The 14,318-nt window shown below is 41.1% G+C and overlaps 1 protein-coding gene across 1 annotated transcript; it reads left to right on the forward strand.

The window, feature by feature from the left end:
- The first annotated feature begins 537 nt into the window (after window positions 1-537).
- Window positions 538-6,837, forward strand: rgs7bpa (regulator of G protein signaling 7 binding protein a). The gene is made up of 6 exons (XM_054773595.1): window positions 538-847; window positions 1,813-1,979; window positions 4,191-4,321; window positions 4,776-4,923; window positions 5,738-5,808; window positions 5,921-6,837. Exons 1-6 carry the CDS (start codon window positions 698-700, stop codon window positions 6,010-6,012), a joined length of 759 nt encoding a protein of 252 aa, XP_054629570.1. The 5' UTR covers window positions 538-697; the 3' UTR covers window positions 6,013-6,837.
- The last annotated feature ends 7,481 nt before the right edge of the window (window positions 6,838-14,318 follow it).

The following is a 14,318-nucleotide window of genomic DNA, read 5'->3' on the forward strand; positions in this document are numbered from 1 at the left end:
TGGTTTAAGCACATGCTTCATTGTAGTATTCCAGCCATTTGGGGTGTGCACATGTTGTCCTGCAGCAAAGTGCTCCTCCAAGGTTACAAGAGCAGGTGGAACCGAACCGACACCCAAAGGAGGAGGTAGAGAAAGGTGTGGGAGGGGTAGGGGGAGTTGTGAATGAATGTGCATATTTGCTCCCAAAGACATGCATGCAAGATAAAGTGTGAAAAAAATAGTGAGGCGGTGACGTTTGCAACCTTCTTCTTGCGTGTGGAAGCACAGCAGATGGTCATCAGCCGCCTAGCTGGTGCTTGGTGGAAAGCACACAAGACATGGATGCATTGTGCGGGATGCTGAGGCTGCGTGAGGAGGAGAAAGGAGGACGCTGCACCGAGCTGCAGGAGTGAAGGTGACTTGATGCGGAGAAGAGGCGTGCATCCTCTTCCTCCTCCTGCTGCTGCTGCGACTGCCGCTGTTCATCTTTTCTCATCTAGGAGCACATCTGGCCCCACTCTGGGGAGGTGGAGGGAGGGTGGACGTGGGGGGGAGACAGCCACAAAGCCATAAGCGAGGTTCGGGTCCGGGTGAGTCGAGGGGAGGACGGTGTGAAGTGGAGTTGTGTGAGGAGAGGAGGAAGGTGGTGGTGCCGGTGGAGGGGGGAGCAAGAGCCATCCTTCTCTATTAGGACTGTTCTGTTAGTGTGTGTGTATGCATGAGTTCTGCATCGAATGGGCGCAAAAACCGCCCCAAATCGGCCGGGAACATCTTCCAGATCGGTAAGCCTCTCTACCGAGACCCCCAGCGGAGGGAGAGCACGGAGAGTAGCCGCAGAGCCCAGCGCGCCGTGGCCGACTGCAGGATGGTAGGTGGCTGATATATACATCCGTGCCGTGCACGATGCTCCTCTGTGCATGCACATATGACGACAGGATCATATCTTCATGCCAGAGTGTATATGTGATGTGCATCTAGCAGGGCGCTGCAGTGGATATATGCATTTTTGGGATGGTGCATGAATGAGGGACCAGTGCTGACGGACATACAGTATGAGAACCATGTCAACGTCATATATAGGCTGCAGCTGCTCAACGAAAGCAGCTTGTTTGGGCTCTGAGGTGGTGCAAAGTCAACACAGCATGACCCATCAACAGTAATTAAAGCATTCTCTGGCAAGTTCCTTGTTTTTTTTATTAGTCTTGACTTGACTTTTTTGCCATCTGTATGATCAAAAGTATTATATTGTTTTGGCAGCTCTACATTTTATATTATGTGTTGTTTTATTGCACTGGTTGTGTATTTACACACACACACACACACACACACACACCCATATGTATATATTTACATATATACAGTATATATATACACACCCCATGCATTTGTTGTCATCATTATTATCATTCTTACTACAACTATTATTATTATTATTGTATTATATATTTTTAATTTGTTATTGTTATATTAATATTTATGTTATTTATATATCAGTGTGAAGACAGCAAGTCACACTTCTATGGTACAGTTAATTTTTTTAATTGTTACACCTTTTTGGTTATTATCATTACTACTACTACTACTAATAATAATAATAATATAATTATTTGATTTACTTGTTTTCTGTTACTTATACATATTTGTATAAACGAACCAAGTCACAGTATTTTATGTTCACATTTGCTATTCAGAACTGTAATGTACCTTTTTCCCCACATGGTGGAGAGGCTCTAATTGCGCAATCCAGAATATGCTCGAAACAGCAAATCCGTGAAAGGTGAGCCGCGTTAGAGTGAGGGAACACGGTATATGATTTCTATGTCTTACATACAGATCGTCCAAGAGTTCAACACGCTGGTGGCTCTGTATCGTGAGCTGGTCATCTCCATCGGCGAAATCACAGTGGACTGTCCTACCTTACGGGCTGAGATGCTGAGGACTAGAACCAAAGGCTGTGAGATGGCCAGGGCCGCGCACCACAATCTGTCTTTGATATCAGGGTGAGTGCTGAGAGTCATTGTGTATACAGTAGCTGTGTAGATTTAAAACCACAAAGTATGTACAGGATGTGGTGGCTGGAATTGTTATATACTTGAAGGGATGAGCTTAAAACATCAGTAAGAAATAATAGCTTTTTGCTCTTGGGCTCCACCCTGCGACAGAGAAGCTATTGTCTTTATTACAAGCCAGTGCGGCATCAACGTGGTTTTGAAGCTGTTAGTTCAATGCACATTTTTGTTACGATTACGCTGGAATTTGGACCCAAAAACACAGGCAGTGAAGGCAGGTGGTTTAAGAAAATTCCATTTAAAAAAAAAAGGGAACTAAGTGTGCACTAACAGGAAGTGGAAAGTATCAACATAAAGCACCTGTGACAGAAGGTCACTGGGAAACGAACAAAGTGCAACAAAAATAATAGAAAAGTACCAACAAAGCATAAATGGCTACACCACAAGGCACTCAGGAGATTGAAGGCAAAGAGAAAAAGCAGAAAAACTAATCACAAGCTGGAAAGGCATGACCTTGAGGACATGCCGGACACTGGTGAACATGGGAAACAATCTGGTGTGGAGCAAATCCCGTGAACGCATGGCTTAAGAGTGGCGTAAATTGCTGATGAGAGGCAGGTGGAGATGGATGGAGGAGGCACCACCAGGACTGGTGGAGAGTGGCTTGAGGCCGAAGACGTGGAATACCAGATTGACCTTGAGAGAAGGAGGCAACTGGATCTTGTCAGCAGTGGGGTTGATGATGGCGTCGATCCTGTTGGGCCCACAAACCTTGGCGCTTGCTTTCTGGAAACACCAGCAAGACCTAAGTCACGGAATGACAGCCGTACCTCTTGGCTGGATTGGTAATCCGGAGCAGGAATCCTATGGTGATCCGTCAGCTGGCGTTTACAGTCAGTAGTCTGGGACAGGGCAGCACAAGTGTCCCGACAAACACGATGGGCCCATCGGAAGTGGAGATGGATGGAAGAGACAGATAGGTCTGACTCTTGGGAGAAAAAGAAAGGAGATTGGAAATCATAGGCAATCTTGAAAGCGGATGTACCGGTGGCCGAGCAGACGAGGGTGTTGTGGGTGTACTCAACACCCACAACGCTTTACAAGGGGCTCTTCACACTCTTCACACTTGCAAAATGAACTGCAGACCCCTGTCAGACACCAACAGGATCCCATGTCTGACCAATAGCTGGGCTGTCTCCAGGGAAGAAGGGAGCTTGGACAGGGCAATGAATTGGGCCATGTCTGGTAAGAACCATCGTATTTCCCTGGGAACGAGGGAGACCAGTGGCGAAGTCCAGCGCAGTGTGGGACCATGGCCAGGGCAGGATGGATAGAGGCTGCAGCAGACCATCAGGAAGGCGATGGGATGACAGCGACAAATTCCTTGATATCAGAGTTCATAGAGGGCCACCAGAATCTTTGGGAAATGACAAACTGGGTCCGGCTAGTACCCTGATAGCAGGTGATCTTTTACTCGTGGCCTCACCGCAACACCTCTGTCCTCAGTTCCGCAAGAACAAGCAGCTTACCAGGAGGATCAGACACTTGAAGTCTCTTTTGTTGTGTCTGGGAAGCGTTGTTAGAGCTAGTGTGCTCACAGGATGTTCGTGAACTTGAAGGAGTGGGAACAGACCCATGAGGGAATCTGCTGGAAGGTGAGCTGGAGCACCGCAGTAGAGGCAAAGAAAAAGTCTTTTCCGCTGAGGTGTGACAACCTCCTCCAAGCTGCATAGGAACCTCAGCTGAGACGAGGGGTGGAGAAGCAGGTGCAACAAATCAATGCCAGGTGTTGAGGATATCACCTCCGGCTGCCTGGGCATGATGTTTCGGCTGAAGTTGGAGGTCAGGCGTCCAGGTTGAGTACATTTGGACATGAAAAGTAGCTGTAAAATCTACAAAATGTTTATGAAAAATGTCCACTATGTGTTTTCAGCTCAGTTATGGTTCGCTTTAAATGTAATCATGTGTGCTGCTGCAGCAGAATGTCACAATAGCTAGTGATGAGGCAACTGCAGGTAAATAAAACATACTCTGATGGACATTTTATGTTCACGCATGCAGGATTCTCTGTAATTATGTATGTTTCAAGTAAAATGGAGGAGGCGACTCTATCACTCCGCTGCTTAGTTGTCGTATTTATTATTGCGTCATGTTTGCTGACTGAAGATATGCTCGATTATGATGCATTTTTTTGTGCTTCAGGCCAGAGGACGGTGAGATCCACCCTGAGATCTGCAGGCTTTTCATCCAGCTGCAGTGCTGCCTGGAAATGTACATCACTGAGATGCTCAAATCTTTCTGCTTGCTGGGCTCCCTGCAGCTCCACAGGAAAGGTTGGCCCATTAAATACACACAGACAATTCTGATTCATGGTTGAGCCATCGACAGTCAGGGAAAAAACGATTAGACCACCCTTGTTTCTTCAGTTTCTGGTTCATTTTAATGCCTGATACAACTAAAGGTATCTTTGTTTGGACAAATATAACAATGACAACAAAAATAGCTCATAAGAGTTAAATATTTTGGCAGTACAATGTTATAGCTATTCATTTAACAACTTAAGTGATTTGGTTTTTTATCAAGAAAACCATGGAAGTTGCTAGATGTCAGTTCTTAAATTCAACTCTTATAAGCTATATTTGTTATCACCATTATATTTGTCCAAACAAATGTACCTTTAGTTGTACCAGGCATTACAATGGAGCAATAAACTGAACAAACAAGGGTCTAATCATTTGTTCCATGACTGTATTTCTCTGTGGCGCCCCCTACTGGATGTTGCTCCAGGTAAAGACATCTGCAGCCCCTCCACAGTGCAGGACAGGAAGGCTGAGGAGAGCTCAGACATCCCCATCCTGGAGGACACCTCTTCCTCGCCCACTGACTGTCCTCAACTCTCTTGGCTGGTGGCCACAGACATAGAAAACATAGAAAAGCAAGTAAAACACTTTCTACACTTGGGTGAACACTGTTATTTTGTGTTGTCAATACGAACAGATGACAAAGTGGTGAACTCCAATGACAATAAATATAAATGTATGCACTTGATGTTAATAACTGAATATATACTGTATTGGCAAGGGCTGTTAGATTGCATTATAATAATTGTGATAGTATACAGTAATATATTCATTAAATTGTAACAATTCTACACAAATCATTTAAATTTCAGGTTCTTATCCTTTTCTTGGTAAAGCGGAGGATGTTATTGTGAATAAGATATTATTCTAAAGAATGATCACAATTTTAATTACACGTGCAAGAAAAAAAAATGTCCCCAAAAGTTCTAAAATATTTGTAATCTTTTCACTTTTTATTATGACGGATTGCACGAAAAGATGCCTGTTATATCGTAAGGGTGTCTTTATCCCGTAGCACCTGAGGACCTGAACTAAAGAAAGACAAGGGTTAAAACAAAAGACTAAATTAGGTAGGAAAATGCAAAGCATAAGAGGCTAAAAAATTTGGATATTTGGATGAAAAAATTGTTTTTTGAAAATATTTTACAATATAATATCTGAATCTATAATATAACATTCCGTTCCAAATATTTCAGTTCAGTTTTAAAAATCACATTTTGTGTTTCTATGACATGACTGGAAATGTGCACTGATTATTATTATTATGAATATCTTAAGTTATTTTTATATTTTTTTTATATGACTTTACTGACTTGATGGTGTGGATACACAATATCAACATCAAACGCACAAGCCAGAGCTTATTTGTATTGTATGAATGTGTTGCAGGGACATGCGGGACATGAAGAACCTTCTCAGTAAACTCAGGGAGACAATGCCTTTACCACTGAAGAACCAAGGTAACTCGTCTCAATTCATGAAACTTTCAAAACATTTTCCAGCTATATGCTGGATCAAGAACAATGTCAAAATATATCATTGTTACTGTACTTCCTCCGTTGTTGTGCTTAGACGACAGCAGTTTGCTCAACCTGTCTCCCTACCCGCTGGTCCGACAGAGGAAGAGACGCTTCTTTGGCCTCTGTTGCTTGGTAACCAGCTGAGGCCCCGCCCTCTTGGCATCAACAAAACATTGCCCACAGTCCTCCATCATGTGTGTCTCCCACCACTCTATACTACAGTACTGCCATTTTTAAACAAAACAAAAAAGAAGGCTTTTTTTTGTAATACAAGGAAGACCTCACATTCCAGGATAAACTTGACCTGGCAACAGATTCTCACATTTATTGGGGGTAAAAAAGGTGTCCAGTGTTTCATGTAAAAGAGAAAATGTTTGGAAAAGACTGTATTCCCTTTTGCAAAACAAAAGAAAGAAGAGTGTAATTGTCTGTTTTGTCAGAATATGTGAAGTAAAAGCCACCTGAATGTGAAAGGATGGCAAAGACTAGGAAGTCATTTATAATGTGTAGTCCACCAGTCTGTTCCCCCCCCCCCGCCCGTAGTCTTCCATTAAAGATAAACCTGTACCCAACTTTAACTTTCCAGCTTTCAAAGTGCAATACACTGTATGATACAGTGGAGAACTCGTTTGCACACACTATACAAATATACAACTTTAGACTTGTGTAATTACACCTATTGTGTCTGCCCTATGAATTGTTAGGTTGTTGGTCGGTGCCCAGTATGGCGCCTTCTTGTGGATGATGCTTGTTATTAGGGTTTAGGGCCAGGTGAATTTAGATCATTTTGCATTCTTAATAAAACTTTTGTTATTGAAATTATTGGACGAGTGAGGGTTTTTTTATGTCATGCAGTACCGTCAAAATCCACTAGGAGGAGACACGTCGTCACTAAAGATGTTGTCGTTTGGGCACGTGGCTTTGCTACATTACGGTTTATGATGATAAAGTGATGCAACTCATGGCAAAACTGATCTGTCGAATTTATTCTGTTTCTAGAAGGTTGAAATAGACAATATGGATGGATAATATTTAATTTTGCTATCCTTTATGTAAAAAAAAAAGCAAAAGGGTCAAGAGGCTTTTTTTTGTTTGTTTGTTTTGCATATTTTAGGAGCGGCCATACAGTCATGAGATGGAATATGTGGGTTTGTCTCCATTTGGGGGTCTTTGTGTGGAATTTGCATGTTCTCCACGTGCGTGGGTTTTCTCCAGGTACTCCTGTTACCTCCCACATTCCAAAAACATGCATGTTGGGTTGACTGGTCACTCTAAATTGTCCACAGGTATGAATGCGAGTGTGAATGGTTGTTTGTCTATACGTGCCCTGTGACTGGCTGGAGACCCCGCCTCTTGCCAAAAGTCTGCTGGGATAGGCTCCAGCATACCCCAAGCGGCATAGAAAATGCATGGATGGGTATTTTAGGAGCTTCATTTAAAAGATAACCCTAATTCTGACCCTGACACTAGCTCTGATCTTAACTTTAGTGCCAAACTGATTGCCAACCCTAACCTAATTGAAAACCTGGGCTTAAAGTAAACTGAAACCCTAGTTCAAACCCTAATCCAAGGCCTAAAATCAACCCTATTCTAAACCTAAATGATTGCCCCTCATATCCTCCCAGACCTAACTGCTTTAAAATTATGGCAAAATATCACATTTTTACCCAGTCAGACATATTTTTGGAGTGTGCGTACACTAATATTCATGTATTTTCTATGTATTCTGTATTTGTTAACGGACATTTCCTTTAACAATGCTGGGGGCGGGTTTTGATGCACAATTAACATGCGCACTTCCTGTTTGACCCTCGGCCCACACCGTAGTTTGAGGAAACGCAGGAGTGGATGTGGAGCCACAAGCGAGAACAAATATTGAGCAGACTTGGACAAAGACAAGGGTATTTTGAATAGTAAGTTTAACTTGAAGGACCTGGCAGATGGGTCCCACAACAAGACCAAAGTTATTTGTATCTACTGTCGCTATGAGTTGAGTTGTCACGGAGTACATCGATTTGCCAGAGACAAGCGATAAGGTACTGTAACACTGCCGGTGTTAATACAGTGTAATACAGTGGGCCGCATGGTGGCCTAGTGGTTAGCATGTTGGCCACACAGTCAGGAGATCGGGAAGATCTGGGTTTGAATCGCCTTTGGGCATCCCTGTTTGGAGCTTGCATGTTCTCCCCGTGCGTTCGTAGGTTTTCTCCGGGTAGCTATTCCGGTTTCCTCCCACATTCCAAAAACATGCACGTTAGGTTATTTGACGACTCTAAATTGTCCATAGGTATGAATATGAGAGTGAATGGTTGATTGTCTATATGTGCCCCACTATGAGCTGCTAGTTCTCGGCAGGCATAGCAGACGACCGCTATTTGGGGGCTTGTGTCAATGTGACCATGACTGAAGATGAGAATGGGTCTAAATAGCATTAGCAGCGCTTGCATTAGCAGCATGCTAGCAAGTCACCAGGAAAGATTTTCAACACATCAGCAATATGAACATTAAAGCAATGTAATTGATCTTATTTACTATGTGTTGTGTAAAACTATGACAGAAACAACCTCAAATTAAAAGCATCAAATGAATACAGACCCACCATCCACCAGTACAAACCTGGAGTTTGTTTTTCAGAGCACAAATATGCACATTAACCCAGAAAAAATACAGTATAGTGGGAGATAGTTAGATGGTGTGTTCAAGGACCATCGAACAAAGTGGGACAAGTTTACGCTCACATTAAACATGCAAAAACTGTGGTATTTCTACCTGTATATTATTTTATGATATAATACTATAATATAATATAATAATGACCCATATTTCCCTTTACATGGATTTAAAACCACAAAATGAAAACAATAATAGACACAAATTACAATGACTGCTTAGAATTTTTTCACCTGCTTACTTATTAGACATACAACATCAATACAACATATACAATTACCACAGCAGTACTGTTAAACATGACAATAAAATATCACATGAAAAAGGAAGAATCCAAATGCAAATATGCACAAATGGAGGAAAACATGGTCAACAAACTGCCGTAGGTTAAAAAAAAATTAAATATTATTGCCCATTCTCCTTGCGTCTCTGGCAAAAGTCACAAGTGAATGTGCGTGCACTGGCTAGTTTCAGTTACGTCAACAACCGCTTTGTGAGTCACCCAGTCCGAGGAGCGTTCACATAAACGTACAAGCATCTTGTAGCAATTACCATATTATCACACATGCAAGGTTAAGAGGTGCATCCCAAGACCTTTTGTTCATAAAGTGTCCCTTCATTGGTGCCAAGGTGTGATTTACCGTAGCAAACACTGGAGGGCAACAGAGACGTAGCAAAAATTCCCTCTTTATGGAAGATATTGCCTGAAAGGGCATTGCTGGAAATCCATCCATCCAATCATCCATTTCCCGCTTGTCCTAACTAGGGTCGGGGGAGGTATGCTGGAGCCTATCCCAGCTGACTTTTGATGAGAGGCGGGGTACACCCTCTACTGGTCGCCAGCCAATCGCAGGGCCATTCACACTCACATTCATACCTATGGACAATTTAAAGTCGCCAATTAACCGAACATGCATGTGTTTGGAATGTGGGAGGATACCGGAGTACCCGGAGAAAACCCACGCATGCAAGGGGAGAACTAACTCCGCATAGAGATGCATTGCTGGAAATGAGTTTTAATAATAAAACATTGTGATTTCCCTTCAATTAGAGGGAGAAACACCACTGTCAGCTTAATGTGCCTCTGTCCTTGTAGTATGTCTTCCATCCCAATGCTGCTGTCATTGCGGTGGACTCATGCAATTCACAGCCATTACAAGCTGTCAGCTCAAGAGCCAAAGAGCCAGAGGGCAGCTTAGGTTTTTTTTTCCATAAATAAACAATTTGCTATACCTGCAGATTGAGGATGTAAAAATAATCAATTTAGAAGAGGCTGCAAATGGAAGCAGGGATGGGTTTTTTTAAATAGGGCAGCAATGTGGAGGGGGAGAAATAAATTTTTCCGCTGATAGTGCTGGCATATAATAGAGCCAATTAGGACACAGCAGCTCATATGAACACAGTCACAGCCACTCAGAGTGGGGGAAATTGAACATCCTTCACGGTGAGCATCTTGTCGGAGAGACATTGTGGAGCCACGCACAACTTGTCATCCATGATGATGAGGGAGCAAGGACTTTTCCATCTTACCATATTTCCATCTATTTATACATACTGCAGTGTTGCTATTGTGAACAGGTATCACTGTGCAGAGTCCAAATCCAAATCAAAGGCAGTAATAAAATATGCAGACACTTCATGGGGCACTTCATTAGGTACCTCTGCATGGTGTAATGACATACAACAATTCCGCCTTCACAAAGGTAACGGTGCTCAGTTTTGACTGGCAGGGTTTGATAGTAATTCATCCATGTGTCAGATTGTAAACACCAGGGGGCAGAAGACATCCGAATTGCTATGATATGCACACTTTACAATAAGGTAAACAAAATTACAGTAGTTAATGAGGAATCGCTACCTAACCCTAAACACTACTCATTAGTTACTCATTAGTTCTTCATTAGTTCCTCAGTTACTACTCTAAATTGATGTGCCTTAGTTCCTCAGTAACTACTCTACTCATTAGTTCCTGATTAGTTCTTCATTAGTTCCTCAGTAACTAGTGTAAATTTATGTGCCTTAGTCATTACTTCCTCATTAGTTCTTCATTAGTTCCTCAGTAACTACTCCAAATTTATGTGCCTTAGTTCCTCAGGAGCTACTCTACTCATTAGTTCCTCATTGGTTCTTCATTAGTTCCTCAGTAACTAGTGTAAATGTATGTGCTTTAGTCATTAGTTCCTCATTAGGTCTTCATTATTTCCTCAGTAACTACTGTAAATTGATGTGCCTCAGTCATTAGTTCTCATTAGTTCTTCATTAGTTCCTCAATAACCACTCTAAATGTATGTGCCTTAGTTCCTCAGTAACTACTCTACTCATTAATTCCTCATTAGTTCTATATTAGTTCCTCAGTAACTAGTGTAAATGTATGTCCCTTACAGTAGTGATTAGTTACTCATTAGTTCCTCAGTAATTACTCTACTTATTAGTTTGCCATTAGTTCTTCATTAGTTCCTCGGTAACTAGTGTAAATGTATGTGCCTTAGTCAATAGTTCCTCAGTAACTAGTGTAAATTGATGTGCTTTAGTCATTAGTTCCTCATTCGTTCTTCATTAGTTCCTCAGTAACTACTATATTTTTGTGTACCCGATGATGTACTAAACATTTTTTCAATGCTTCATTTTGAAACAAACAAACAAAAAATACTGTGGTTGCAGTCTGTGTAGAAGTGTAGCCTAAGGAGAGGTATTCATTTTTAAGATAATGCTTTATGATTATTATAATGATTATTATTATTAGTTGTAGTAGAAGTATTTTTTTAATTATTTTTTTTATTTTAGTACTTATTATGGGGATTTTTGAATACCTATATATTACATGTCATTTCTATAAATGAATTACTATATCTAACTTATTAGGTACATGATTATTTTGTTTTTATTCTGAATTATTATATACAATACAATAAATTTGAATATTATGGAAAAGTTCATTTGTTTCAGTTTTTTCAATTCAAAAAAGGATCTCTTCATTAATTAGGTAGATTGTAAATTATACAATTGATATAATAAAAGATTTGCTACTAAGAGGGAAATATTTGTATTAATTTTAAATAAATGTTTAAAAGAAATTATTAATTCCTTTACCATTTTGATGCTTACTGCATCAAGTCAAAAATGTTAATATTGTCTTAAAGTTCAATATTAAAGTACAGATGTCACACTCTTAACGGGAAACTAACTGCAAAGACTTCCTGATCTTAAATGGTCTCTTAGTCTCAACGGAACCCCAAAGTCTCCTTTGCACAATATGCAAATTTATGGAGATGCGCCTTTTTTATCTTCCCCAAATAGCCAAACAAATAAGTTAAAATATTCTAACTAAGGCCGCACGGTGGCCTAGTGGTTAGCATGTTGGCCACTCAGTCAGGAGATCGGGAAGATCTGGGTTTGAATCTCTGTTGGGAATCTCTGTGTTCAGACTTGGAGTTTGCATGTGCGTGCGTGCGTGGGTTTTCTCCGGGTTTCCTCCCACATTCCAAAAACATGCATGTTAGGTTAATTGGTGACTCTAAATTGTCCATAAGAATGAATGTGAGTGTGAATGGTTGTTTGTCTATATGTGCCCTGCGGTTGGCTGGCGACCCGTCCAGGGTGTACCCCGCCTCTCGCACAAAGTCAGCTGGGATAGGCTCCAGCATACCCGCAACCCTAGTGAGGATAAGCGGCATAGAAGATGGATGGATGGATTCTAAGTAACTCTTAGTTGTACACTAGTACAAACTACAACCAGAATTACTGCTAAATCAATAATGTATTATCTTTGTGTTGGACGCAGGTAAAGATGGAGGGCGTCATTATGTGTATCATCCTATCATCGGCAGTCATCTGTCAGTGAGTCCATTACTGTACAGCAGCAACAAAGCCAAGTCTCATCACCTCAGGCCACAATAACAGTTGGCTCAGACAACAGGCCACCAGACCGTGCCCTCCATTAGTGCCGCCACATGATGGTCACATGTCCTCGTTTGACTGCCATCTGTGCCCCAAAGTTGGGTGTGCCAGCGAGCAGGCTTCAACTGTATTCGTCCTTTGTTGATTCAATAAAAGAGATGAGTCAGCTTGTGAAGCTTGTGAAAGGTCAAGTGCTTACAAATTATCCAAAGAGTATTCGAAGCTCACAGTCCTTCCCTAATATTTCCTTTTCGATGACCTAAAATGATGTAGTCTCAAACACATCATGGTTTGAATATAATGTCACTGCATGGCACTGAACTACAATACAATAGTTACAGTACACTCACAATCGGAATTTTAATAATAACTAATAATAACAAATTTTGTCAAATAATTTAAAAAAATACAATTTGTTAAAATTAAACTGTATTACTATTTTGTGTGTCAATGACAAATAATCAAGTTAATTTAATCAAATTCCGACTTTGAATTAAACTGAGTTATTGTTATTACTATTTTAAAAATATTTGTACTATTTATTTATTATTATATTATTATGGTAGTATAACATTTGTTATTTATAACATTACATTTTATATTTATGATATATTTCAATCTATTTATTATTCTATTGACATTTCTATTTTTTTGTGCATCATACAGAGATTGTCTCTGATTCATTTGGGTCATTTTCTATGCCTGCCTATCCTCACTATGCTGGAGCCTATCCCAGCTGACTTCAGGGGAGAGGCGGGGTACACCCTGGACTGGTCGCCAGCCAATCACAGGGCACATATAGACAAACAACCATTCACACTCACATTCATACCTATGGACAATTTAGAGTCACCAATTAACCTAACATGCATGTTTTTTGGAATGTGGGAGGAAACCGGAGTACCCGGAGAAAACCCACACACGCACGGGGAGAACATGAAAACTCCACACAGAAACGAAGATTCGAACCCAGATCTTCCAAATCTCCTGACTGTGTGGCCAACATGCTAACCATTCGGCTACTGTGCGGCCGCCAATCGATTCAATGTCTTGAAAATCATGCGGAGAGGTGTTTCTAATATTTTGGTGAGGATTGCATTTCTCCAAATTCACCATATGCAGATTTCATGTGTGAGCCAGCATAAGAATCCTTCCCATTCCCACCATGACCCCCATGGCTGCAATAATTCCAACTTAATCCTGGTTAATTTAGGCATTAAACGTCTACCCGGAGCTCCGATTGAAGTTTAATGGCGCCTCCCTGCTGTAATATTGCACCTTTGTGTTCTGTAATTGATACTCGTAATGAGATGTATCCTTCTGTCTGCTACAATAATGCAAGCGTCGATCAACAAAGGTCTCCAGTCATTTTAATTAACCCAAAGAGATGCGGTGTATCACTAAATGTTTCTTTCCTGTTTTGCTTTGTTCCAGCGTCCTGGCCACGGCCACACACCAGTACAGCGTCAACAATGTGGAGGAGATATTAAGAATTGTTAATTTAGTAAAAGTTGGATCAGTCTGTGAGCTTTTTCCACTTTAACTATGAGCCAGTCCTCATTGGGTTCTTGATTTCCCGTAAATGCTAAGCCGCAAAGAGGATGGGACGTTATTGGACACAAGCAATGATTAGAGAGAAACTCATAACATAACAAGTTCATTCATTAATCTTTAGTGATGCTTTTGGAGGGCATGAGAAAGTGGAATAGAAATTGTATCTTTCTTTGACCACGTGGTCATTCATTAACAAGTACTGTTAACACAGCAGCAACAAAACCAATGTTGTAATAGCAATAAGGCGCAAACCGCTCAGCCAGCCTTAATATGGCTGATGGGTTCATTGTAAAAACAGTATGGCAAGTGGAAGAAGAATTTCACACCAA

Source organism: Dunckerocampus dactyliophorus, chromosome 4 (genome assembly GCF_027744805.1).
Source record: "Dunckerocampus dactyliophorus isolate RoL2022-P2 chromosome 4, RoL_Ddac_1.1, whole genome shotgun sequence".
Taxonomy (NCBI): domain Eukaryota; kingdom Metazoa; phylum Chordata; class Actinopteri; order Syngnathiformes; family Syngnathidae; genus Dunckerocampus; species Dunckerocampus dactyliophorus.